The sequence below is a fragment of the Peromyscus maniculatus genome, chromosome 2 (genome assembly GCF_049852395.1).
Source record: "Peromyscus maniculatus bairdii isolate BWxNUB_F1_BW_parent chromosome 2, HU_Pman_BW_mat_3.1, whole genome shotgun sequence".
Taxonomy (NCBI): domain Eukaryota; kingdom Metazoa; phylum Chordata; class Mammalia; order Rodentia; family Cricetidae; genus Peromyscus; species Peromyscus maniculatus.
The window spans coordinates 79583157-79609738 of NC_134853.1; the positions used below are offsets into that span (position 1 = coordinate 79583157).

Below are 26582 nucleotides of genomic sequence, written 5' to 3' on the forward strand. Positions count from 1 at the left end.
GGATTACCACAGGGTCGGCCTGTGGGTGACTGTCTTGATTGCCATAGGCAGGTTCAGCCCACTGTGGGCAGCACCATCCCTAGGCAATGCTAGTTGAGTGTAAGAGGTGAAAAAGCCAGCTAGCAAGCAATATCCTCTATGGTTTCTGCTGTACTTACTGTCTGTGAGGTGAGTTCCTTCTTTGGTCAGAGGTAATGCCATGTGGAATAGCAATCTTGGTGGCCCTCCAGGGATGAACTGTGTCCTGGAATTGTAAGTTGAAATAAAGTCTTTCTTACCCTCAAATGCTTTTGTTCAAAATGTGTTCATCACAGCAATAGAAAGAGTAGAGGAGAGGCTCATGTCTACACTCACAAGTGACGAGGCCAAGACAGGATTGGTAGGAGCTTGAGGCCAGCCTCAGTTATACAGTGAGGTCCAGGCTGGAGCTGGGCTACAGAGAAAGACCCTATCTCAGGAAAGTAAAAAGACAAAACAAAACAAAAAACAAAGAAACAACTCCCCCCCCACTGCAAAAAAACAAAACAAAACAAAACAAAACAACAACAACAAAAACAAACCAGAAAAACAGCTGGGAGTGGCAGCACATCCTTCTAATCCTGGCACTTGATAGACAGAGGTAAGGGAACCACTGCCAGTTCAAGGTCAGCCAGGACTGCATAGTGAGCCCTGATTAGTGTAGTTTTGCTAGTGTGTTTCACAAGTAACACTGACAAGAGAAGGAGGAGACAAAACGGCGAATATATGCCTCTAGTGTATTCTGGTCCAATCATCCAGGAGGGTGATTTTTCAATTTGAACCTATAGAGAAATGAAAATGACCTTAACTTCGACTGCTAGAAACCACTCTGGGGACGCATTTTAGAATAGGCAGAAAGCGTTGGGTCCTCGGATGCGATTGGAAACACATGTTGTTTGCTGTGTGCGCCTGTTTGTTTCTCCAGCCTGGTCGGAGCTCAGCCTTATTCCCAAGGGTGTATTCAGACGTTAGCAAAATGCCAAGCAGAGAAATGGGAGTGTTTCATGTCTGGGGAAAGGAACAGACAGAAGACAAAGAAATAAAGAGAAGTTTCTGTTGCGGACGGAGAAAGCCGTTACTGCCTTCAGCTCCAAACACATAAGCAGGGTGGTGACAGCCTTGGAAGCTTCTGGGCCACCACCTCACACTTCCTTGGACCTGGACAAAGGAACAATGTGAGCAGATTACTTTCTGAACTTCAATAATCCTAACATTACAAGGAAAACCATGGGATGTGGGTGCAGCTCATCTGTATCAGGCAGGAAGCAGCCCCGGGTTCAGTTCCCAGCACCACATAAACACAGTGTTGTGGCACAGGCTTGTAATCCCAGCACTCACTTGGGAAATGGAGGCAGGAAGACCAGAAGTTCAAGGTCATTCTTGATCACATGGTGAATTCTAGCCTGGACTACAATGAAATCCTGTCTCCAAAACAAAAATAAAAACATAGAATAACTCCCCTCCCCCGCAAAAACAAACCTCAAAACCAAAACTGGATAAACTATGCATGGTGGCACACACTTTTAATCCTAGCATTTGGGAGGCAGAGGCGGCAGATCTCTATGAGGTTGAGGGCAACCTGGTCTACAAAGTGAGTTCCAGGACAGCAAGGTCTGTGTAGAGAGACCCTGTCTCAAAAAAAAAAAAAAAAAAAGCAACGAAACCCCAAACAAACAAAACCCCCAAAAATTCAACCAAACAACAGCAATAACAATTCCAGTAGATGGCTGGGTGGTGCACGCCTTTAATCCCAGCACTCGGGAGGCAGAGCCAGGCGGATCTCTTCGAGTTCAAGGCCAGCCTGGTCTACAGAGAGAGATTCAGGACAGACACTAAAACTACACAGAGAAACCCTGTCTCACCCCCCCACCCCACCCCCACCCAAAAAAAAAATCCAGTAGGCGAACAAACACTCACTCTCCCGGCAGGAATGAAAGCTTGACTCACTCATAATCTTGCCAATCCTGAGCCCTTTGGCGTGCAAGGTCTGAGGGTGGGCTTAATTCGAAATCATGCAATACGAAGAAGTCTGTGGATATTCCACTCCGTTGCAGAAAACGTGCAGACTTTGCATATTTCTAGCACACCTTCCTTTGTGCTTTCTGTCACCCCTCCCCCCAGTTTACCTATAATACTGTGTGCAGTGTAAATGTTAGATAGTTACTATACTAGATAACTTAGGAAGTAGCAATGAGAAAAAGTCTGTATTTAAGTAGCTCAGAGACATCCTTTAAAAAAAAATCTCTCTGCCCATAAGATGACTCGTGCAGTGCAAAGCTGGCAGCTTGAGTTCAGTCCCTGTAAACCATGTAAAGGTGACACCTCCACACACATGCTGTGGCTCAGACATGCCCCCACACAGGCCTCCCCCTCACTCTCTCCTCTTTCTCTCCTGTGTGTGTGTGTGTGTGTGTGTGTGTGTGTGTGTGATGCTGGAGGAGAAGGATCAGGAGTTTAAGGCCTCTCAGAGCTACATGAGATGTCTTAAAAAACAAATTGCTGGGCTGTTTGTGATCCATGATCCACATATGGGCAATCTCCTGGTATGGTGGGCCACGTGTGTGTGTGTGTGTGTGTGTGTGTGTGTGTGTGTGTGTGTGTGAGAGAGAGAGAGAGAGAGAGAGAGAGAGAGAGAGAGAGAGAGAGAGAGAGAGAGAGAGAGAGACTCAGACCACGCCTTCTGCTGGCTCGCCTATCTTTATATAGATGTGTTCTTATTCACTGAGCCATCCTCCTAGCCCCAACCAGACAGTCTTGCATTTCTTTGCTCCTTATAGCATATCATTTGCTTGTCATTTTCCAGATATACTTCTGCAAATACATTTTCTCAGTCTGTGCCCTGTGCCAGGTCTCTAATGGAGTCTTTTGATGAGGAGTTCTGTTTTGTTGTATTTTGTTAGAGACAGGGTCTCATGCAGCTAAGGCTGACCTTGAACTAATTCTTCTGCCTCTCCCTCCCAAATGCTGGGATTACAGGCTTGTGCCACCATGCTTGGCTGATAAGCAGTTTTTGTTTTAAAATTGCATTTGTTTAATATGTGTGTGTGTGTGTGTGTGTGTGTGTGTGTGTGCGCGTGTGCACGCGTGCTTGTACCATGGTGTACAAAAGGAGGTCAGAGGACAGCTCTTGGAGTCATTTCTCTGCTTGCATCATGTGAATCCTGGGGATGGAACTCAGGTCATCTGGCTGGATGGCAAGTGTCTTTATGACTGATCCATCTGGCTGGTTGTCAGTTCTTTGTTTCGAAGTTGTCCAGCTTATCTGTTTGATGCATTGAGTGGCTAATCATTCTTGTCCTCATCAAGAAACTTGACTTATACTAAGTCTTATTCTCCTATGCATATACAATGAGTGTGCACACACATTGTATGTGTACATGTACATGTATATTGTAAAAAAAATGCTTTGAATCTTTTAGCATAAATTCATCTGGAATTAGTTTTGATGTATTCTCTTAGTTTTTTAAAAGTGTCTGTGTCCAGTTGCTCTGGCCCCATGTATTGGAAGCAGCCCCCTTTGTTTTGGGGCTGAAGTGTTGGAGTGTGCTTGTGAACCTGCGGATTGTCTTCTAGTATGCAGTCTGTGCTGAATCCACACTGTTATCGTTCTGCCACTCTGGGATGTGGGGTATTATGGGAGCTCCAGCTTGGTTCTTTTTGTCCTTCATACTTTCATATAAAGTTTAGAATCAGCTTGTCACTGCCTACAAACACCTCCAAGACTGCCTGGTTGGGGCTAGGAGGATGGCTCAGTGATGAAGAACACATATTCCTCTTGCAGGGGACCAGAGTTTGATTCCCAAGTAGGATCCACATCAGGCTGCTCACACAGGCAGAGGGCTCATGTGCACATATCCCACCCCCATTTATACATAATTAAAAAATAAATACAAATCCTGGAAAAAAAGCTAGGTGCAGCTTTTTTCAAGGATGTAAGCCAGGCATTAAGATACTGTGGTAGGAAGGTTGTTCTGAGTTTGAGACCAAACCAGGACCCAGTCTTTGATGTGGATACTCAAACCGACATGTGCAGATATGTACATGAATACTTCAGTAAAAAGCTTCACTAAATGTAGCTCAGTGGTAGGGCACTTGTCTAGCATGTGGTGGCCCTGAGTCATAGTTCCAGAATTGGAAAAAAAAAAAATCTCTTAAGTAATCCAGGGCCGGTGCTGTAGGTCAGCTGGTAGCATCCTTGCCTCATGGGCATGAAGCCCTGGGTTTAATAGCCAGCACCTCATAAGCTGTACTTGGTAGCATATCCTTGTGATCCCAGGACTTAAGATGGAAGAATCAGAAGTTCAAAGTCCTCAGCTACACAATGAGTTCGAGGGCAGGCTGAGCTACGTGAGACCCTGTCTCAGACAAACAAACATATTTAAAATCAGAGGGCTGGGTGGGATGGTCCAGGCAGGCTCTGCTAGCACTAAGGAGGTAAATGCCAAAGGGCGTCTGTGTGAGTTCGAGAGTGGAAGTGAATAAGACAATGGAAGAATGTGCAGCAGGATTTGAAGCTCCCAGGTCAAGGAGCTGTAAGAAGCTTTTTTTTTTTTTTTTTTTTTTTTTTTTTTTTTTTTTAGGCTAGGAAGTAAAACATATGAAACCAATGTGCTAAATTGTATTTTTAATTTGAAACAAGGTTAAAGTTTAATTTAAGCCCTGACTAATTTCCTTGGAACTGTGGGGAAGTGGGGATGTTGTAATCTGGATGGTGACTTTAAAAACTCAGAATTCTCTAACAGGAGAGCTGATTCATGAACCTCTTTCTCCTCTATTCCTGGGGACAAGGAACAGGTTCCTAACCGATGTAATTGTCCAGATGTGGCTTCACCAGTGAATCAAAGACAGTCAGTCACATATGCAAATGAGGAAGCACTCAAGCTGTCTAAGGAAATAAACTCAGAGCGAACGTATCGGGGAGCAAGCGATGGGTACTGTGAGGCAACCAGGGAGAAGGAGATGGAATTTTCTGTCTAATCGTTGGCAATTTGGGGGAAATCTCCAAGGACCAAATGTTCTGGAAGAAATTTTGTGTATTAAGAATGTCCCCAAATTAGACCTCTCAGCTTAATTCAGGCCTTCTGGAACATCCCCTCCCCCACCAGCTTTGAGAAGGGTAGTTTGATCGCTTCCTTAGAAATATAAACCAACTGGGTTTTAGCCAGTGTGGGTCAGAGTCAGGGAGAGACGTCTGGCTGGCTAATACAGCTCCCACTGGGTTCCCTGCAGACGGGATGAACTGCTAGTTCAAAGCTACCTTGTTATAAAGTGGAACATGCATGTCATAGTAAGGACTCCAAAGATGGACTGATAGGGACTCCAGGGCCACCTGGACCCCTTTCCCCATTCTGTGTCTCCCTTTCCTGTTAAAAAAAATGCTAACATACACCTTGAATAACATACATCTTGTTGTGAGAACAGATCCTAGTGTGCCTAAGACACTGAGCACAGAATCTGGCATGTAACAGGCCTTCCCTCAATGATCATAATATTATTATTTTTGCAATGCTTTCTGGCTGATGTCATGCTAGACAATAAATGTAGCACCGAGCGGCTCCTTTTTCTAGGTCACTGTGTCCACAGTTAGTGAGCTGAGCCAAATTGCAGTTCACTTGGAACCGGGATTGGTCCTCAGGCAAACAATGGGAAAGAGGCAATTGGGTAATGAACACTACTGACCTATCGATTGGTCTCTCTGGCTTAGGAACCTGGTAAAAACCTATGTAACTAGTAAGTTTGGGGCTTGTCCGGCAGACAAAGTAAGTTTCACAATACAGTGGCAAATGCCCTGAAACTTTATATTCTGCGCTAACCTATTTCAAACTTTTAAGAACATTGGCTGGAATGCACTGTTTATTTGATTTGATGATGATGATGATGATTAATTTTGAGACAGAGTTTCCCTTTGCAGACCGGGTTGACCTTGAACTCACTATGAAGACCAAGCTGACTTTGAACTTGTGGAACTCTTCTAGCCTCAGCTTCCCAAGGGCTGAGATAACAGCAGTGGAAGCATCACACCTGGCTTTTGGCCATTCAGTGGATCAGAATGTGCACAGTGAGAGACTGGCTTCTATCAAGTTCCCCAGATTACAAATGGAGAAACTGAGGTGAGTGGCAGCCAGGAGTGCATGCGTGCGTGCATGCATGCATGCGTACGTGCGTGTGCGTGTGCGTGTGCGTGTGCGTGTGCGTGTGCGTGTGTGTGTGTGTGTGTGTGTGTGTGTGTGTGTTGTCCTTAAAGTAAAAGTCTGAGGACAAAGGATGAACCCAATTGTGTTCTAGAATAGCTGCTGCTGTTTCTAGAAACCACTGCTCTAGGCTCTCCTGGGTGACATGTCACTCCTAAGGCAGGCTCTCAAGTGGCAGCCATTTTAAGAGCAGGCCCATTGCTAAGGAGAGGTGCTATTCCCCTTTCCCCAGGGGTCAACCTTGCCAGCTGCATGCGGAAGTCTCCTTTCTGGCCAGGCTATCTCTGAACTGCCCACGCTGTGCTTAGGCAAGCTAGCTGTTTCTCTAGAATTCATCCTGCTTTGTGTTTGTAGTTCCCGTTCTGGTCAAGTTTACCCCATAAGGCTAGAGAGCATGCCTGTTTCCATCAGCTGGGAGCTGGGACCAGCATGGCCGGTATGCACATATCTATGTCCTCATTTTACTCGGGTCCTTTGGAATGATTTGTCACTCCAGCGGAGGCTGAAGACAGAGGGGCCCTTGGGGAAGAACAGGTCCCTTGGATGTGCTCATCTTCACACAGCAAGCCTGGGAATAAACTAGGCTGTTTGAGGTAGCATGTACATGCTCTGAAGACATGGAAAGGAAAATGTAATAGGTTGATAAGGGCGCTGGAAGGAGCCAGTGCCAAGAAGAGACTGAGGAAGTAATTGATAAAAGAGTGCAAAGAACGTGAAGGCCAGCGGCCAGCACAAGGCCTGCCCAAGTGGCGGTAGTGGCTTCTGGAGAGGGAGGAAGTCCTGCTATCCGGAGCATCTGTAATACTCTCGGAGGTGTTCTCGGGCCCAGAAAGGAGCATAGATTTGGTTGTTTTTGTTTCTTCTTGGATGTACTAGGGATCTGTCACTTGAATATTTTTTTGGTCATTCTTCTGTAGATTATAGGTGTCTGTTTCCATCCACCCACCTAAGATTGCTGGGGCTTTAAGGTCAGTTGATGCTACATTTCAGACCAAGTCTTGCTTTTTGTTGTTTGTTGTCTTTTTTTTTTTTAACAAATAAATCTTTCTTTTTTCATTTCATGTGCATTGGTGCATTTTTCATTTCCTGCATGTATGTCTGTATGAAGGTGTCGAATCCCCTGGAACTGAAGTTATAGACATTTGTGAGCTGCCAGATGGGTGCTGGGAATTGAACCTTGGTCCTCTGGAAGAGCAGCCAGTGCTCTTAACAGCTGAGCCATCTCTCCAGTGCCCAGCTTCTTGCTTTTCTTTTGACACAGGGTCTCACTGTGTATCTCAGGCTAGCCTGGATTTCACTATGTCATCTGTAGTCTAGGCTGGCCTCAAATTTGCTGCGTTCTTGCCTCTGACTCAGAAGTGCTGGAATTACAGGATTACAGGTGTGAGCCAGCACATCGTGCTTGCTTCTCCTCCTCCTCCTCCTGCACTTCAATCTTGTCTTCCTTTTCTTTTGTTGGAGGCAAGGTCTCTCTATGTAGCCTAGGCTGGCCTTGAACTCACAAAGGAGATTCTCCCGCCTCAGTCTCCCAAGTGCCGAGACTAGAAGCATGCACCACTATGGCACCCTTTTTATTATTTCTTAATTACATTTATTTATTTATTTATTTATTTATTTATTTATTTATTTATTTATTTATTTATTGTTTACTTGTGTGCATGCACAGGAATGCGTGTTTGCCATGGTTCTCGAGAGGAGTGCGGAGGACAGCCTACAGGAGTCATTCTCTCCCTCACCGTGTGGATGTGGGGGATTGAATGCAGGGTGCCAGGCTTGGCAGCAGCTGCCATTACCTGATGAGCCATCTTGCCTGCCAGGCCTTTACTTCTTCTATCAAGAAAATAAAACTGGTACACACGTGAGAACCACATCAGATTGGAGGTGAAGGAGGAGCCATCTTTCTGGGTCCCCCCAGCAGAACGAACACATTCATCTTCCTCTCAGTGTTCCAGTTCTCGTCCAGATGTGTACATGGCATGGAGTTCCTTAGGGGAGAAAAAGCCATGGCAAAGGAGAAGTCATTTGCTAGTTATTACCTTCACTCATTTCTGTCCTCAAGTTGGCTTCCTTACTGAAAACATAGCTACCATTTTTAGCCATGCACTGAGCCAGGCTTTGGATAAATTGTTTTAAGTACATTAGCATTAACATAACTTTAGTGAGGTAGGTGTGGTTATTATTATTGTTGTTGTTATTACAATTACTGAGAGTATCTCATGTGGCCCAGGCTGGCCTGGAACTTGCTATGATTCTTGCTGTGACCTTGAACTCCTGGTGCCCTTGACTCCACCTCTTAAGTGCTGGCATTACCATGTCTATTTTAATTCAGTACTAGAGATTGAACCCAGGGCTTTATGCATGCCAGGCAACTACTCAATCAACTGAGAAACTTGGAAAGATTGAATAAATTGCCTAAGATTATCTAAGCTGTCACCATCAAGTGAGGCAGGTGGGCTTCAAATGTCAACTTTCAAAGCAGTTTGGCAAAACCCCAAAGCTAGACTGGGATCTAGAACCCCCCCTCTGGCTCCATCCATTCTTAGAAGGCATTGAGACTCTGGGGGTTTTTAAATGGGAATCGCTGCTTCTGCCTGCTGAGGCAGAGAGATGGGCTATTCTTGCTTTTCCCTTATTTGTCTTACAGATTTACCATAAGTAATTTGGATTGTTTATATGCGGACAGCTTTGCAAACAGCTACTGTTTACCAAAAGCTTTCAAATATCTGACCTCACGTGATGCTTCCTCAATAACCAGGTAGGGAGGCTTCTGTAGTAACCCCAGTGTCAGAGAAAGAGGGGAGATGGGGAACTGCAGCCATCAGCACAAAGCCACCCCAGCTTAAGGAGTCTGTGGCTGCCGGAGCAGGCCGGTAGATTGGGGTTTGCTGCTTAGAAGGACTGACTGCATTGTAAATGGTTCTGATCTTCTTCTTATTAGCAGATCCAGCTACAGCTGATATTAGCAGAGGAAGACATGTTTTCGATGTTCCCTCCATAAGAAGCATATACTGTTCCTGGCTGGGTCAGCACATACCCATTCTCCCAAGGCAGAAGGGTTCCCCTGGGCAGGAGGTTTGTCACAGGTTTGAGATCAGCCTGTGCTACACAGTGACTTCAAGGCAGCCTGTGCTACAGAGTGGGACTCTGTCCCTGTACAACCAATCAATTATGGGGGATGCAGCTAAGTTGGCAGAGTGCCTGCGTGGCCCAAACAAGCCCTCCAGGTTTTGTTCCCAGTATTGCATGAAGTGGCCTAGTAGCACAGCTCTGGAAACCCAGTGGGAGGATCAGAAGTTCAAGGTCATACTGATTACATAGAGATAGAGGGCTGCCCTCTAGATAAACAAAACAAAATAAACCAAGCACACACACAAACACACACACACACACACCATCCTGGAACATGTACACATGCATGCATAGACACCTTAGACATTTTTGCTGTTCAGTGCACTAAGACTTGGTCCTGATTCTTGACTTTTGGGAGTCATTTCCTGTTCTCAGTATCACTGTCTTCTGAAGAATCCTGTAAAATAACAAAAGTACAGTATGTTTGGAATGAGCCCATTCGATGGAAGGTAGGCTGCTGGATTGAACTTGTGGAGTCGGTTTGCTTGTTTTCTGTCCACACAACATGAGCAATACTGGCTCACAGAATTCTGTTGCCCAAGTCAGCAATGACAGCAGAACTCACAAGGGGCTTTCAAGGTTTGAAGCACAAGGAAGGCTTTCACTTTTACTATTCCACCAACCCCAGCCACCAGCTGGAGTCCTGTCCATGGTCATGATGCATGTCAGGAAACAAAGTTCCAGAGACTAAGTAGGGTTGGTAAATGGACAGGTCGGGATCAGAACCAGAGTCAATTTTGTTCGAGATGAATCCAGATTTGGTCTACGCTTTTGTCATGACACATTGCCCCCTCCAGTAGGCATGAAACACTGAACAAATGTCAGTATAAAATTGTCAATGTATCACTCTATCTCAGAATAATTCCGCTTTAGATTGCTCTTCAGGCATCATCGGAACATCTGGCAAATGGTCGGCTGTCTCCTTGTGGCAGCTGGGAGACCAGCGAGTAAAACATTTACCAGGTTATTGACATAATGGGTCTGGGTGTTTGTTTAGGTGTCAGGTAGTTGTAGATTGCCTTTAAACACTGTTTTGAAATGAAAATAAATGTGACAATAAGCCCCAAATGACCCTAATAGAATGTCAAGAATGATCAATACATGATCGTGATAGGTTTCTAGTCACGGGAGGCAATCCAGAGGGGAACCATGGGTTCTACCTGATCGTGATTGGGGGGGGGGGTTCAGAAAGTCTTGGAGGAGAAACTGGAGGAGAGGGCTAGAGGAGGAGGGAGGGGAACAGCTGGAGACTTAGTGGGTAGAAGGATTGTGAACTCTAGGTGAGTGACCTCAAGTCAGTCAAAGGACCCTTTGTTGATGGAACCCAGAGGCTAGGCTAGAGTCTAGCCTCTTGCAAATGAAGCTGTCTTCTATAAAGCAGCACACAGTGGATGAAGCCGGGCATATGAAAACCAGCAAAGAGATAGAAAACTGAGTAGATCAAGACTTCAGGAGTTTTAGCTTTTCTGAAGGAAGAGCTAGGTCAATCTGAAGGAGGGCAAGTCATTCCTGGGACCTTGGAAAATGGCACCATACTTGGAATTCTTCTCTATTAGGGGTATGAGGGGTGCTTCAGGACAAGTTAGATTAAATCTGCTGATAATTCTCAGGTCACCTCCGATGATGACACGGCTCCCATGGACAGGGATGTCTCTAATGGAAGACATCAGCTGGTCATCCTCAAGGGCCTGAGTGTACTGTTGAGGCTGGGAATCCTGAGAATAGTAAGTGTTCAGAAACCTCCAGCAGTGACGAAGATGACAATTCAAACCAACAAGTGGGTTTAGCCAAGGGCAGATCACAGTAACTGTGGTAGAATCATTTTGGTTAGTAGGACAGGGCTGACAAAAGAGGGTAAGAGAAAGCCGAGGCAACTACAGTAACAGATAAAGCCATCCCTGAGGGAACTGAGGTAAAAGGATTATTTACACATTTATTTATGTGTGTGCTCGCGCATGCATGAGGACACATGTTTGTCTGTTTGAGAAAAAGAGCTGAATGGAGTCAGGAGGGGTGTTTCCTGAGAGGGAGGCACCTCTTTGCAGTGGAATGATGAGAATGAAGTACATAAGAGCCTGGAGGTATAGGCTGAGGCAGGCCAGGAAATGCAGAACATTTCCACATCCTGCTCCCCTTTCCTCCCAACACTGCAGACATGAGTTCCAGCTTGTGAGCAGAAGTGGGACCCTGATCCTCAGGGTAAAATTAAGACAAGAAGCCACCAAAGCCCTGCACAGGACGGTAAACAAAAAGGAAGAGACGTCTGGCCCACATAATGATTCTCTCTAATATCACTTCATTGACACTTCTGCCAGGGTTCAATTGACTCTTATTATGGCTCCATACCTAGGTCAGAGAGAGAGTATTCCTTGGAGGCTGGCCCTCACAAATGCTTTGGGGACTTTGAGTTGTCCTGGACATGATTGACATCAGGTACCTTTCTTTTCCTACATCTCCTTAAGCTCAGCATTCAGCTCTCTTTAGCTAAAGACCCTCCATGCAAGGACCCTAGCATGGAGAAGAAACTCGTTTCTCTTTCTTTTTTTGACAAAGGGCTCATTAAGTAGCACAGGCTGGCCTTGAGCTCACTTTATAGCCCAGGCTAGCCCTTAATTTTCAATCATCCATCCTGCCTTAGCTTCCTAAGTGCTGGGAGCATAAGCATGTACCACTACACCTGGCTCAGAAAGAGATTCTTGCTAATGTTTCGTTTTCATCTTCAAAGAAATGCAACCTAACCCTACTGGTGCATTCCCAGGGCTAAGTCGTACTGTTCTGGCTGTTCAGAGCACCAGGCCATTAGAGAGCCATGGGAGACAGGAATTTGACAAGGTCCTGAGAACCCTCTATGTGTGGAGAGCAGAGGTGGGCTGTGGGGTAGGGGAGACTAATGGCAGGGAAGTGTACTTGCACCCCCAGGGAGTAGTGGTGTGTGTGTGTGTGTGTGTGTGTGTGTGTGTGTGTGTGTGTGTGTGTGTGTGTGTGTGTGTGTGTAAGGCACACTCTTGATCTCTGGCATTTCATGGTCTTCTTTGTTTTAATAGCAGTACATGACCTCTCCCTCGTCCCATCTGCTTCTTCACTGTTGATAAAGGATTCACATTTGTAACACATTTTCTTTAGTCCCCACATGCCTAATGGGTCTATATTTTGGGTTAACTTCAGTGAGCTTCATCAGGATAGGCTGATCTGGTCAGAGTCATCCATGGCTGGCATCATCCTCAGAGAGTCACCTGGAGCAGCAGATTGGAGTTGACTGAAGGCTTTGTGTGCGCTAATGGTTACTGGTTATTGTGGTTGAGGGTGGTTCCCAAAGTTCAAGCACTGGAGCAGAGTCCCAGTACAGCAGTGCTGGGAGATGGGGCTGTGTGTGAGCTTTAATCCAAGGCTGAGTTCATGTTAGGGAGGGAGTAGGTTCCATGACACTGGAGTGGGGTCCACATGACAGGATGGCTTGGCTCCTTCTTGCTTCCTTTCTAACTCCTTGTTTGCTCTTCTGCTATGGAATAACTCAGAAAGGCCTTCCCTGATGCTGGCCTCTCAGTCCTGGGTTTCTCAGCTCCCAGAAATATGCATCAATTTAATTTCTTTTCTCTTGTGGGGGTGGAGGCCAGCAACACAAATTAGAAAAAAACCACTTGTCCACAAGTATCTGTCCATCATTTATCTATATATCATCTAGATATCCATCCATCCATCCATCCAACCATCCATCCATCCATCCATCCATCCATCCATCCATCCATCCATCCATCCATCCATCCATCCATCCATCCACCCACCCATTCATCCATCCAACCATCCATCCATCCATCCATCCATCCATCCATCCATCCATCCATCCATCCATCCATCCATCCATCCATCCATCCACCTACTCATCCATCCATCCATCCATCCATCCATCCATCCATCCATCCATCCATCCATCCATCCATCCACTCATCCATTCATCCACTTATCCATCCATCCAATCATCCATTTATCCATCCATCCACCCACCCAACCACTTACTCACCTACCTATCTATCTACATCTGCAATTTTGGGGTAGAACTAGAGCTGTGTGCATGGTAGGCAACTGCTCTACCACTAAACTGTGCTCTCGTTCTATAGACTTCACGTTTACTGGTGAGATTCCCAGTGTCCCTTTAAGACTAGGCTTCACAGCCCTTATCCCAGTCATCACCATGAAACTGGGTTACCAACTCCCTGTCACTGAGCCTACCCCTACCTTTTGTGACAAGGTCTTGTTGGATAGCTCCAGTTGTTTTAAAAAAGTATCAGGATATTTGTGCATCTTCCATTTGAGTACTAGGATTACAGGTATGTGTCACCATGTCCCCCCATAATGGTTTGATTGAGGCAAATCCATCTATCCTTGCAACCACCTGTTCATTCAATTCTCCATCTATCTGCTAACACCCACCCTTGATCAATCTATCTCTCCATCCACCCACTGTTGAGAGTCATGCAGCCTAGTTTTGGACCAGTATATGAGGGATTGTTCAATGGGTCTCCAGATAAGGCAAAAGCCCATGAGGACAATCTCACTCAGCAAGGACCAGTGGACTTTGGAACAGTGCAGAGTACTGCTGGGACCACACAGCCTATATGCTCTCTTCTCTTGGTGGTTTTAGTGCTGTTTTGTCAATTATGCATGGGGCAGATGTGATCATTCATGGAAACCCCATTTTCTTCTCAAATATTTCCCTTCCCTCCCCCAAATTCTTTGGGAGCTGATGCTTCTCAGGTTTCTTGTCTGGGGACACCAGCTGTCACTCCAGATCCCGGGAGCTGTTCTGATTCAGTGCTGACAGGATTGAATGCAGATCACCCCTATTTCTGTAAATATGTTTTGAAGGGGATTATTGTTCTTGAAAATGTGTGCCTCTGTCAATCACTTTTTAGTTTTGTAAACACAGGATGTACCTGGCTCGATATTCAGCCAAGCTAGCAAAATGATGTGTTGTTTTGGGTTTAAAGATGTTTAGATGTAAAAGTTGGGAAAAAACATATTTGACATTTTTGTTTTTGTTGGAGGTTAATGTTGGAGGATGGGAAAAACTTGTTTATTAGTATGGAAATACAGGCTTGTTTTTGATGTATAAATAAAGATGTCTGGAGCTATTTGGGACTGGCTACTTGGTGAAACTCATCTGGTGGTTGGACAATTCATTTCTTTGAGCACATTTAAATCCTTTCTTTTGGGCTGGTAAAATGGATCCATGGATGAAGATGCTTGCTTTCAAGACTGAAGACCTGGGTTCCATCCCTGGTACTCCCATGGTGGGAGGAGAGAAGCAATTCCTGCAAGTTGTCCTCTGACCTCTGCATGTCCACTACAGTGCACACATACTCACACAGATAAAATGAATGCAGTAAATTCCTACTTTTCTAAATATTTGATGTTTTTGTTATGCTATGATTTATTCATGACAGTTCTTTCTTCAAAAGAAAAATTATTTTTCGGTGTTGGGGATCAGACTCAGGGCTTCATGCATGTTAGGCAAGCACTCTGCCACTCAGTTCCACCTGAATGAAGCCCTAGACTTCTGCTAAGCCACACCTCCAGTCCTAGTTATTTTATTACTATTTAAGTATGAGTTCCATAAAGCTTGGACTTACCTCTGTGCATGGTATTCCGTTAGTTAATACTGAGGGCATAGTAACTAATGTGGGTTGAATATTTTATTTTATTTTTTTTAAGGCAGGCTGTAGCCCAGGCTGATCTTGAACTTGCTGTGTTGCCAAAGATGGCCTCTATCTCTTGAGTGCTGGAATTGTAGGTGTGTACTACCACAACCAGTTTTTTTGTGGTACTGGAGATCAAACCCAGGGCGTTGAGCTTGCTAAACAAATGCTCTACCAACTGAGCCATGTCTCCTCCAGCCCTTCAGCTCAATCTTGAGGGTTCAGTGAGCATTTTGTAGGTGAGAGGAGGAGAGAAAGGAGTGGGTCTGGATATGAGAGCTGTTGTGGAGTGTTCATGGTAAGAAGTGTGACGATGGTCATCTTCAGCTAGCTCCTGCTGTCAAAGTAGCAGGCTGGAAGGTACAGGGTCCCCAGCACTGAAGACTAGAGATGAACAATGTCTGGGTCATGTATGTTTTGGGTTCATGCTCAGAAGCCTAGAGCAGTTGAAAGGATGTCTATTGAAATCACCTTGACATTTGCATATAAACCATGAAGCTATTGACTTCTTTAGATTTTCTGAGTTGCTGATGTCAGATGAGACCCAGGTCCTATGACCACAAAGCCAGATGCAGCCTGCCTACTACCCTGTATTGCCTGCCTTTCTTCTGACTCATTCTCCTTCTCCCTATATCTAATCTTCCTCATCATTCAGTTTCTAATGTATACGTCTGTAAACCCAGTCAGGGCTCAATAAATGTTTGTTGAATGAATCACATGCCTATCAAAGGTGTGAGTGTACCTGAAAGCCCTCCAGAATTTCTTTCACTGTTCCAGGCCTGTGTCCATTCGTATTGGTGGAATTGGGCTAGATTAGCCATGGAAAACACCATGCTGTCCTGGCTGTTCTCTCATCAGTCCTCATCCCCAAGCCTCCATTTGCTTTTGGAGTCTCTGATGTGGATCTAGAAGTCAGTGGATGGCCTCTACTCTGCCTGATGCCTAGAGCTATAAATAATTCCCTATCTGTGAAAAGGCTTTGCTAACTGTGGAATACTGTGCATTCATGGGGTAGTAGTCCTGTGCCTACCCCAACTTAGATAATTCTTATGTTATACTTGGTTGATGGAATACTCCCATGCTTAGTGTATTGGGACACAGAGTGTACATTTTGAACATTTATTTATAAATTTTAATTATTAATATGATTCGTATTATTTTGAGACAAACCCTTATATACAGTGGGCTGACCTTGAACTTTTTGTCAGGCCAGGGATAGTCCTGAATTCTTAATTCTGTCGCCTCTACCTCTCAAGGACCAGGATTGCAGACATATGACATCATGCCTGGCTTAAATTTAGTTATTGTTATGTGTTGTGTGAGCATGCTCATGCATATGTGCAGGTATACACATGCCATGGAGTTTGCATCCACCTCTATCTATCTATCTATCTATCTATCTATCTATCTATCTATCTATCTATCTATCTATCTATCATCTATCTATCATCTCTCTCTCTATCATCTTATCATCTGTCTATCCATCTATGTCTATCTATCTATTTATCTATGTATGTATGTATGTATGTATGTATGTATCTATCTATCTATCATCTATCTCTATCATCTCTATCCTCTGTCTATCCATCTATGTCTGTCTACCCATCTATCTGTCTATCTACCCATCTATCTATCTGTCTGTCTATCTATCATCTATCTATCTATCTATCTATCTATCTATCTATCTACCTATCTATCTATCTATCTATCTATCTATCTATCTATCTATCTCTGAGACAGGGTCTCATGTAACCCAAGCTGGTCTCAAACTCTATGTATTGACCTTGAACTTCTGATCCCTTTGCTGCCACCTCCAGAGTGCTGATATTGCACGTGTGCACCACTACACCTGACTTATGTGGTGTTGAGGATCAAACCCAGGACTTCGTTGTATGCCAGGCACACCTTCCAACCAACTGAGCTAAACCTCTGTCCTTTTGGAAGGCATTAGTAAAGTGACCTTGACAAAGGCTCAATGGATCTGGAGAAACCAGAAAACACCAGAGAAATGCTTCCCAGACTGGAAGGGTCAGGAAGAGGGTGGGGTGAGAGAAGAGCTCAGCATAGTCAGTGTTACCACTGATACAGTCTAGTGTGACAGGTGCAGTGACAGAAAGGGACTCCAGCAAGTCTGCAGGAGGAGGAAGCCCTGAAAGCAGGCATGAATGACAAGCAGAGATGAGCTCAAGAAAGGGCTAGAGACAGCAAGGCTGTTTGGAGCAATGGACATAAGTACATGGAGAGGGACAACCGATTCAGGGTAGGTCAAGGACACCAGGTACTATCCACAATTGGTGTGTGTATGCATGTGTGTGTGTGTGTGTGTGTGTGTGTGTGTGTGTGTGTGTGTGTGTGTGCCACTTTATACCTTTGATGAAACATGAGTAAGCACATTATTTTGAAATTTGGTTTGTAGCATGTGTATGAATTCACACACACACACACACACACACACACACACACACACACACACACACACACACACTTCTTCAAACTCCTTTAGCATTCAGCCTTAGGGGAAGCTGATGGAACCCAAGCTGCTAATTGTTATCTGCAGATGCTTCATGAAAATAAGAAAAGTTAAGTTTTATAAATTCAAAGCAGGGGAGTTAGGGCTGAGGATGTGGATCAGTGGCAGAGTGTCTGCGCAGCATGAGCAAGACGTAGGGTTCAATCCCTAACATTGGAAAAATAAAACCCCAACCAAAAATAACTCTTGACTTGGAGTCCCTTGAAGATGGACTATCACTTGTAAGCTAAAATAAACTGTTTCCTCTTGTATTAGTTACTTTTCTCTTACTGAGAAATTAAGCATTCCACTCCTTAGCCCCCAACAGTATCATGGCCATATCCTAACACAAAAAGTATTTAGTCCAACTTCAAAAGTCCCCATAGCCTTTCAGAGTTGCCACACTATTATAAAGTCCAAAGTCTCTTGTAAGACTCAAGGCAATCTCTTAGCTGTTACCCCATGTAAAATCCATAAAACACTATGGCCAAGGCAACTTATAAAAGAAGTATTGGGATTATGGCTCCACAGAGTCCATGATGGCAGTGAAGGCATTGGAATCATGAACAGGTGAGAGTTTACATACTGAATTGCAAGCAGGAGGCAGAGAGCATGAGCCTTTTGAAACCTCAAAACCCACCTCCAGTGACACACTTCCTCCAGCAAAGCCACATCTCCTAATCTTCTCCAAACAGCCACCAACTGGGGATCAAGTATTCACATGCCTGAGACTTGTGGGGGACATCGCATTCATACGGCCCCCATTGCATTCCTCAGCCCCCACTAGTATCGTGTCTATATTATAACATGAAATGTATTTAATCCAACCTCAAAAGTCCCCACGGTCTTTCACAGTCTCCACACTGTTTCAAAATCCAAAGTCTCTTCCGAGACTTAAAGCAATCTCTTAATTGTAACCCCATCTAAAATCCAACAGCAAATTATCTTCCAACATACAATGGCATAGAAGATACACTACCATTCCAAAAGGGAGGAACTGGGAAATAGTGAGGAGATGCTGGACCAAGGAAAGACCAAAATCCATCAGGGCAAATTCCAAATCCTTCAGCTCCGTGTCTGAGAGAACTGAAATGACTTCACTCTTCCATATTTTCTGACTACAACACATTGCTCTCCCCCGGACTTGCTCCACTTTTTGACTGCAGGTCTCCTTGACTGGTGTCTCACGGCTCTGGCCATCCACATCTCCAGGTCTCTAACACAATTCAGGTTTCACTTTCACACATTCATGCAATGGCCTCTTAGGGTCTCAATGCAGGGACTCTCCTGCCACAGACTTGGCCTGGGTGGCTCTCCTTAACTTCAGAGGGAGAGTCCACAACGCCTTTACTAGTGTGTCCTCGATGACTCTAAAGCCAGCACACATGGCTGATACCGACAGGTATGGTGGTGAACCCTTGAATCACATTTACAGCAGCTTTGATTTCCCTTGCAGATTAGGTCTCTTCTTAATCTCTTTATCTTTTCATCACAAACCGTGGCTCCAACACCAAATTTTCTGGGGCTCCTTTTCCTTTCAAACTGTACATTTTGTATTTCTTTTCTCCCCACTTGCTCTTTTTCATTGTCGACCTGCGTGTGATTACTAATAACCATGTGATATAGTCGATATCAAGCTGCCTTATGATCTCCACCAAAGAAGTTAGTCCATTACTTTTAAATTTAGTCTTAGGCAATTTCTTAGGATGAGGACAGAAAGTAGCCACATTCTTTACCAAAATAGCATAAGAGTGGTCTCTAGCATAATTGCTAACCTTGTTTCTCTATGAAACCTCTTGAGCCATGTTTCCACACTCCACATAGCCCTCAGCACTACTGCCTTCCAAGCTCCTACTAGGATGGCCCATTAAGCTGTGCCTATAGCATTCAACTGTGTTTCTAGCTCAAAGTTCCAAAGGCTTTCTACATTCTTCCACAAATCACAAGGTTGGAGCTATCATAAAAATAGCTCACTGCCTGGTACCAACTTCTCTTCTAGTTACTTTGCTATTGCTCTGATAAAATACCATGACCAAGGCAGCTTTTGAACAAAAGCATTGAGTTGGGTGTATGGTTCTACAGGGTTAGAGTCCATGATGGCAGAGTTCCTGGGGGCAGGAACAGCTCATGGCTCACACATTGAACTGCAGGCAGGAACCACAGGCAGGAGGTAGAGAGCACACTGGGAATGGCATGAGTCATTTGAAACCTCAAAGCAAGTCCCTAGTGACATTCTTTTTCTAGCAAGGTGACACCTTCTAAACCTCCCCAAACAGCCACCAACTGGGGGCCAATAATTCAAATGTTCAGACTTATGGGGGACATATCATTTAACCCACCAGATTTCTCTTCATTGCTTTTGGTCATGATAATAGACCAATCGACTTTCACAACAATAGAAATCAAGCCAGACTCCCAACCAAATGACCAAGCAAGCAAATCCACCAGCACCGCCAAAGCAAAGGATGTAAAACAGAGCTTAGAAACAATGGCAGGTATGGTGGCTTACCTCTGTAATTTCAGCACTTGGGAGCCTGAGACAGGAGGATGGATGGGAGTCTGGGGCCAGCCTGGGCTTTATATAATAAATTTTAGGCCAGGCAGGGCTAGAGAACAGACCATATCTCTATCAGAAAAAAAGAAACCAAAAGACAAGACACTCCATGTCGGCAAGACTGCTCAGCAGGGAAAGATATTTGGTATTTGCAAGCCTGGTAACACGCACAGTCCTGGAACCTCAGTAAACATGGAAGGAGAGAAACACTCTTTGTTCTCTGACATCCATGTGCACACTGTGGTATGCAGCACCCTGTGCTAGCTGTTTAGTTTGTTAGTTAGTTAGTTAGTTAGTTTGTTTGTTTTTGTCAAGTTTATACAGACTTAGACATTTATGGGAAGAGGGTATCTTAAGAGAGGACATGCCGCCATCAGATTGGCGTGTAGGCAAGTCTGTGGTCTACTTCCTTGATTAGTGATTGATGTCAGAGGATTGGTGCCATCCTTGGGCAGGTGGTTCTGCAGTGTGTGACCTGGAATATGTAAGCCAAATAAATCCTTTCCTCCCCAAGTTGCTTTTGGTCATGGTGTTTTATCACAGCAATAGAAACCCTAAGTAAGGCACACAATATATATACAAATAATAATAATAATAATAATAATAATAATAATAATGTAATTCAAAGTATTCAGTATTTTAAAAGTAATCCAGGGGCCAAGAAGGAGCATTGGGGCTGACTTTCCAGCTCTTTCTCTCCCCTGTGAACTGGTGGCAATAGCCCCCGAGGGTCTCATGGAGATGAGAAAGAACTGGTTAAGCCCGTGGCTTTCTGCTGAGCTGGCGTTACAGAGTACGACCACAGCCAGAGTGAGCCTGTGACAGGAGTGGGCAGCAGAGTGGATAGCTGCGTCCTCTTGGGTGGGAGCGGCTGTGGAGGGCTGCCTTCCCACACTCACAGAGGGCATCTGGGGCAGCTGCCGTGAGCCGCTGAGATGGCTTTTTGACTCCAGGACTGGAAAGCAAAGGGTTGGCAACCAGGCTCTAAGGAACTGCGTCTCGCTCATTCCGATGGATGCCAAGCCCTGGGCTCCTGGTGTCCTGAGGTGGTCAGACTTCCAGGGGCATGAGGTTAGCTCCAGTCTGTCCATTCCCCACTGAGAGAAAACAGACGCTTACTGGGCTGTTCTGGTCTGCCTTGAAATTCCAAAGTCCTGTGGGTACCTTGTCCTCGGCTCACCTGGGGCAGCCCTGGAACTCCTTACTTAGTGATGATCCCATGCTGGGTTCATTTGAGGGGTGAGCATGGTGAGCCCGAACATCGTGTCTGGTCACATTGGCTGAGCAGTGCATACAGTGGCCTGCTGTGTGGTACAAGGCTATGATAAGAGGAACTCAGCTGTGTGTTGCTTTTTAAGGAAGGCCTTTCTCTCAGACAGCCTGTCCTGCTCTGTGCAAGCTGGAGAGGGAGGGCATCCTTTAAATCCTATACCAGCTGCTTCTCCTACCTCACACCAGTCCCTGCCATGGGCTCAGGAAGAGACGGTCCGTTGCCCGATTTAGCTTCATTTTTATGGTATCTGAGAAGTTCGTAAATCTATCCACTCCTTCCAGAATCTTCAAGCCTGTGGACAGAGCCTTGCAATCTTTATGAACCAGTTTCTCTTTTGGTCATGATCAAAGGACCCAACCCAAGAAAATCCAGGGATATGGATTTATCTAAATCCAGGAGAGTGCTAGACTTGCCTTCTCAGGTCTGTAATCCCACGACATGAGACGATCACAAGTTCAAGTCCCATCTGGGCTGAAGAGCAAGTTCAAAGTCAGCCTGGGCTGTTTCTCATGACCCTGTCTCAAAATAAAAAGTGAGTCTGGGAATGGGAGTGTCTACACCATCCTAGCACTCAGTAAGAGGACAGCTGTAGATGGTGTGTTCACATAGCCAGGACTACACGGTGAGACCGTGTCTCCAGACAAACAAACAATCCCTTGACATCAAAATAAGTCAAAAGAAAAAGTGAAAAACGAGTATGAGGTCCTTGGTTCACCTCCCAGAACTCCCCAAGCTAGTACACATCAAATATCTGAATTCTACAAAAGTCTATAGAAGGTAAGGGTGCAGGACATTTCATCAACAATCCTTAGCAGGGAATTCATTCACACACACACACACACACACACACACACACACACACACACACACACACGCACACTCACGCACATGCACGCACACACACCCTGCAGATCAGTGGAAGGGAGAAATGATGAGTGTGTGCGGAGAGGAGTCATAGAGGGCTTCCTGGAGGAGGATGTGATCTGGCTTGTGTGGGTTCACCCTTTATGGAAAGGCATTCAGACATGGAATAGAGCACAGACACAGCTGGGCTTTGTGGACTGGTCTCTTCAGGGAATGGCCAGCATGAGAGGACTCATCCATCAGAGCTAGGTAGGTAGGCTGGGACCAGATGACCGTGTCTGAATGGCTCTCGGCAAACAGGGGCAGCTACACAGGAGGACATCAGCCACGTGGCTCGGTCTATGACTTCTCAAAGCAGGACTACTGTAGACCACTTGGGTGGCTTGTAATTCCATGGGGGTGGGGTGGGGTTGACACTCTGCATTCCCAACATGTTGAGAGGTAGGGAGACTTGCTGAGACTATGGGTCCTTGGGTTATACTTGAAGTAGGAAATTATTTTTTAATGGAAAACTTAAAACTTTGTATATGTATATAAGTATGTGCCTGTGTGCATGTGTGTGGAGGCAGGAGGATGACCTTGAATCTTATCCTCAGGTACTATCTACCTTCTTTCTTTTTGACAGTGTCTCTCCCTGGCTTAGAACTTACCAGTTAGGCTGGACTGGCTAGCCGGCTAGCTCCAGGTACTCACCTCAACTACTTCCCCATCACCTGGATTACAAAGACCCCTATGCCTAGCAGCTTTTGATGGGCTCTGAGGATTGAACTCAGGTCCCCACACTTGCAAAGGTGAGACCTGAGCCTTCTCCCCAGCCCATGATGGTTTGAAGTAGCTGTTCTTCAAGCCAGTGTGGAAGCTGGGCTGACTGGAGTTGAGGGTGACTGGGGGCAGGATAACCCTCAGAAAAGGCCCAGCTTAGGTGTTGTTGACTGTTTAAGACCACACCTTCTGCTAACTTTGGGGGCAGACCCCGTCAGCCCCAGCGTACACCGACCTTCCGGTTTCTCCCATCCACAAGAAAACCCAAGACATGTCGGAGCAGACCCCACTTAGCTCACGTTTCTACAGAGGGCACACTTCAGCAGCTGACATCATGATGGCCATGGGAGATGGTCGGAACCTATCGCTGCTCTATGGGCCCGAGAGCAGAAAATACGGCTGCCTTCCATGCTGTGGTAAAAGCCGAAAACCACAGAGCACAGTCTCCTAGACTGTGGCCAGCTGCTCCAGCGGTTTTCTGTTACTGCTCGTGAAGTCTTCACTGCTCGTCATCTGGGAGCAGAAGTGCCGTGGCAGTTGCCAGAGGTTGGGGGGTGGGGTGAGGGGGATCATGGGAGAATTTACATTTGAGAAAATTCCATTCATTGACTTAATTATTTCTGGGAATTCTGAAAAGACCACCATGATCCTGCAGCCACGAAAATGCTCGGGCTGGCCTTGAAAATGCCGGAATCTTGCAGCAGCAGCAGCAGCTTCTGAGAAACCCTGGACTATGCAAGTTTTTAGCCTGAATAGTTTTCTTTCATATGTGAAGTTTTGGAAACTTTAAATAGCATCATGGTACTAGATAATTCAGGGGCTTCGAAGGGAGCTCTTCTGGTGGACTACCCCCTCCCCCGACCCTCCAGCAGGCACTAGGCTCTGGGTTCCATCCCAGCACTACATAAACCAGGTGTGGTAGTACACACCTTTAACTCCAGAACTCAGGAGGTAGAGGCAGGAGGATCAAAAGTTCAAGGTCGTCCTTAGATACTTGTCCAATTTGAGGCCAGCCTGGTCTATATCCTGCCTCATGAAACAAAACAAACAAAAATAACTAGTTTTTGCTTTAACCATGTAGGGTGAAGTTAGCCCAGAGTGAACATGATTAGAACTAGAGGGGGCTTGGCAGGATTTCTTGCTTTTTAATTTAAAATTTTGAGCCAAGTTCTTGTAATGCAGGCTGGACTCAAATATGCTATGTAGCCAAGGATGGCCTTGTACTTCTGGTGTTTCTTTCTCCTTCTTCCAAGGGCTGGGACTTCAGGCACTTACCACATGGTGCTGGAACTGAACCCAGGGCTTTGTGCATTGTAGACAAGCACTTAACAATTGAGCTATATCCCTGGTGCACCACACTTACTTTTTCAAGTCAGTGTCTCCCGGCCCCCCCCCCCCCACCTCCCCCGGCCGGCTGAGACTCCATCCCTATCTAGTCCTATCTATTTACGTGTTTTCCATGCAGCAGTTATATTCTCTCCTATTGTCTGCTTTTACTGCTTCATGCATCCTAACTTTTTCTGTGCTGGTCCCCAGGCCAGCGATCAAGTTCGTGGGCTGTATAATTCACTGACTGGATGTGTTATAGTTCGTTTAGACCTTGCTATTGGCTAGTTCAGCCAGTGATGCCATTAAAAATGGAATGAGCAGCCGAGTTAGTGGGAGTGTGAAATGGTACAGCCCTTCGGGGGAAAGGAATTTGGCAATATGTATTCCAGGCCTGAAAAATGTTCACTGCCTTTCAGCTAAGTCATTCCACTTCTGGGAATCTCTAATAAAGAAATAATTCAAAGGGAAGAGCTGGATTCCTGCTCTGAGATCAAAAAATCTGTGTTTAGTACGAACACTCAGAACACCCAGAACTGTGTGAACATGGAGAAACATGGTGTAAACGGTTACACCGAGAAACGGAATATTATATAACTATTAAAAATACGTATTTGAAGTTTATGAATGGAAAATGGTTATTATTGAAATAAGCTGATAGAGGACTGTTTTTGTACTATAATCCCAGCTATTTAAAACTAGGCTACTGGGCTGGCTGTGTGGCTCAGCAGGTTGCTTGTGGCCAAGCCCGCTGATTTGAGTTCGATCCCCAGAACCCACACAGTACAACTAATGAGTCATTGCCTGTAAGTTGTTCTTTGATCTCCATATACCTAAGGTGGCACCCACAACCCAGCCCCCTCACGCATGTGCACATGCACGAACCAATTTAAAAATACTAGGCATTTAACTGTGCATAGAAAAACATAGGGAAGCGTAGCAAAATTTCAACTTGAGGTGTAAAGAGTGAATGATTGTAGTTTTCTTTCAATATTTTATGTCTTAAGAAAAATCCCTAAAATGTCTTTAACGAATCAATTTTGAGATAGGATCTAATGAAACCCAGGTTGGCCTGGTAGTTGACATGTAGCCCAGGCTGGACTGGTAGTTGTTATGTAGCTCAGGCTAGCTTGGAACCAGGCTTTTTAAACCTCAGCCTCACTGTTCCACTGTACCTGGTGAGGTCTATATTTTGTTCTAATTAAGAAATTAACATTTGTTGGACAAAATTGCAAGCATTTAAAACGATCTATAATATATAAAACTAACCCATATTTGCTGCTCTTTTTAATGTTCATCCAAAATGTATTTCTAGAATTGATTTAGGGAAAGAAGGTCATGTCATGGTATTTGTGAGAGTCTGAGGCAGCATAAGTTTTCTAAAACGCGGTTTTACCGTTATCCTATCTGGATTGTTTTTTACACAGAAGAAGGGGAGGACAAGGTCAGCTTCAGGAAATCGGGCCTGGCCAGGCTCAGCAGCAGACATTCCTGTCAGGCTTGGAGCTTCCCGTATGCGGAGTCACATCAGCTGTTAGCCAGGGAGGGCCTTGTGAGTGTAGCCAGTTCATATTCAAAAACTGTCTCCAAAGGGAAGTTAAAATAAAAAATTCTCCATATTTCCCAAGTGCTCTATATAACCAATTAATTACTTCATAGTAATTAGAACTTTATATACCACCATGTTCTCTGGGATCTATCTTTAAAATGCAGAGACAAGCCGAGGATGTGGCTCCATGGCCGGAGTGCTTGCCCACCATACACAAAGTCCCGGGTTCCAGCTCCTGCATCAACTAAACCAGGCCTGGTGGTTCAAGCTAGTGACACCAGCTCTGATAAGAGTTTAACATCATCCTTGGCTGCATAGTGAGTTTGAGGCCATCCTGGGCTATATAAGACCCTGTCGCAACAAAACAACAAAATAAGCAAAACTTTAAAATCCAGAGACATATCTCAGTTTCCCCAACGGAGAGGTTTAATAAATTCTAGATGTTCTGTCTAATGGGCTGCCACAGGGCTGTCAAGCACGGGACAGCCTCATATTTGTGGATGTAGACAACATGGTAATACATCCGTTAAGTGATAAGCAGACTGTAAAAGAGGGATCCTAGCACTCAGGAAGCTGAGGCAGGAGGATTGCCACAAGTTCAAAGCAGCCTGGATTATATGGTAAGTTCCAGGCCAGTCAGGGTTACACAGCAAGGCCGCTTCAAGAAAACTGAAGGAACAAACAGAATGCTCACATAATACTTGCATAATCTGG

General features: G+C 45.1%; 1 protein-coding gene across 11 annotated transcripts in view; it reads left to right on the forward strand.

Moving 5' to 3' along the window:
- The window catches only part of LOC121827239 (uncharacterized), a 46613-nt gene extending 29937 nt beyond the window's left edge, over positions 1–16676 (forward strand). For 5 of the 11 annotated variants that reach the window (XR_013049118.1, XR_013049116.1, XR_013049120.1 and 2 more), the window contains 2 exons: positions 5930–6128; positions 8854–9141. Coding sequence is in view for 2 of the 11 variants with exons in the window: in XM_076564231.1 (XP_076420346.1) it covers positions 5930–6128; positions 8854–8964; positions 9151–9166 (326 nt within the window). In the remaining 9 variants the exon portion in view is untranslated. The other 6 variants (XR_013049117.1, XM_076564231.1, XM_076564232.1 and 3 more) reach the window with 3 other exon arrangements.
- The last annotated feature ends 9906 nt before the right edge of the window (positions 16677–26582 follow it).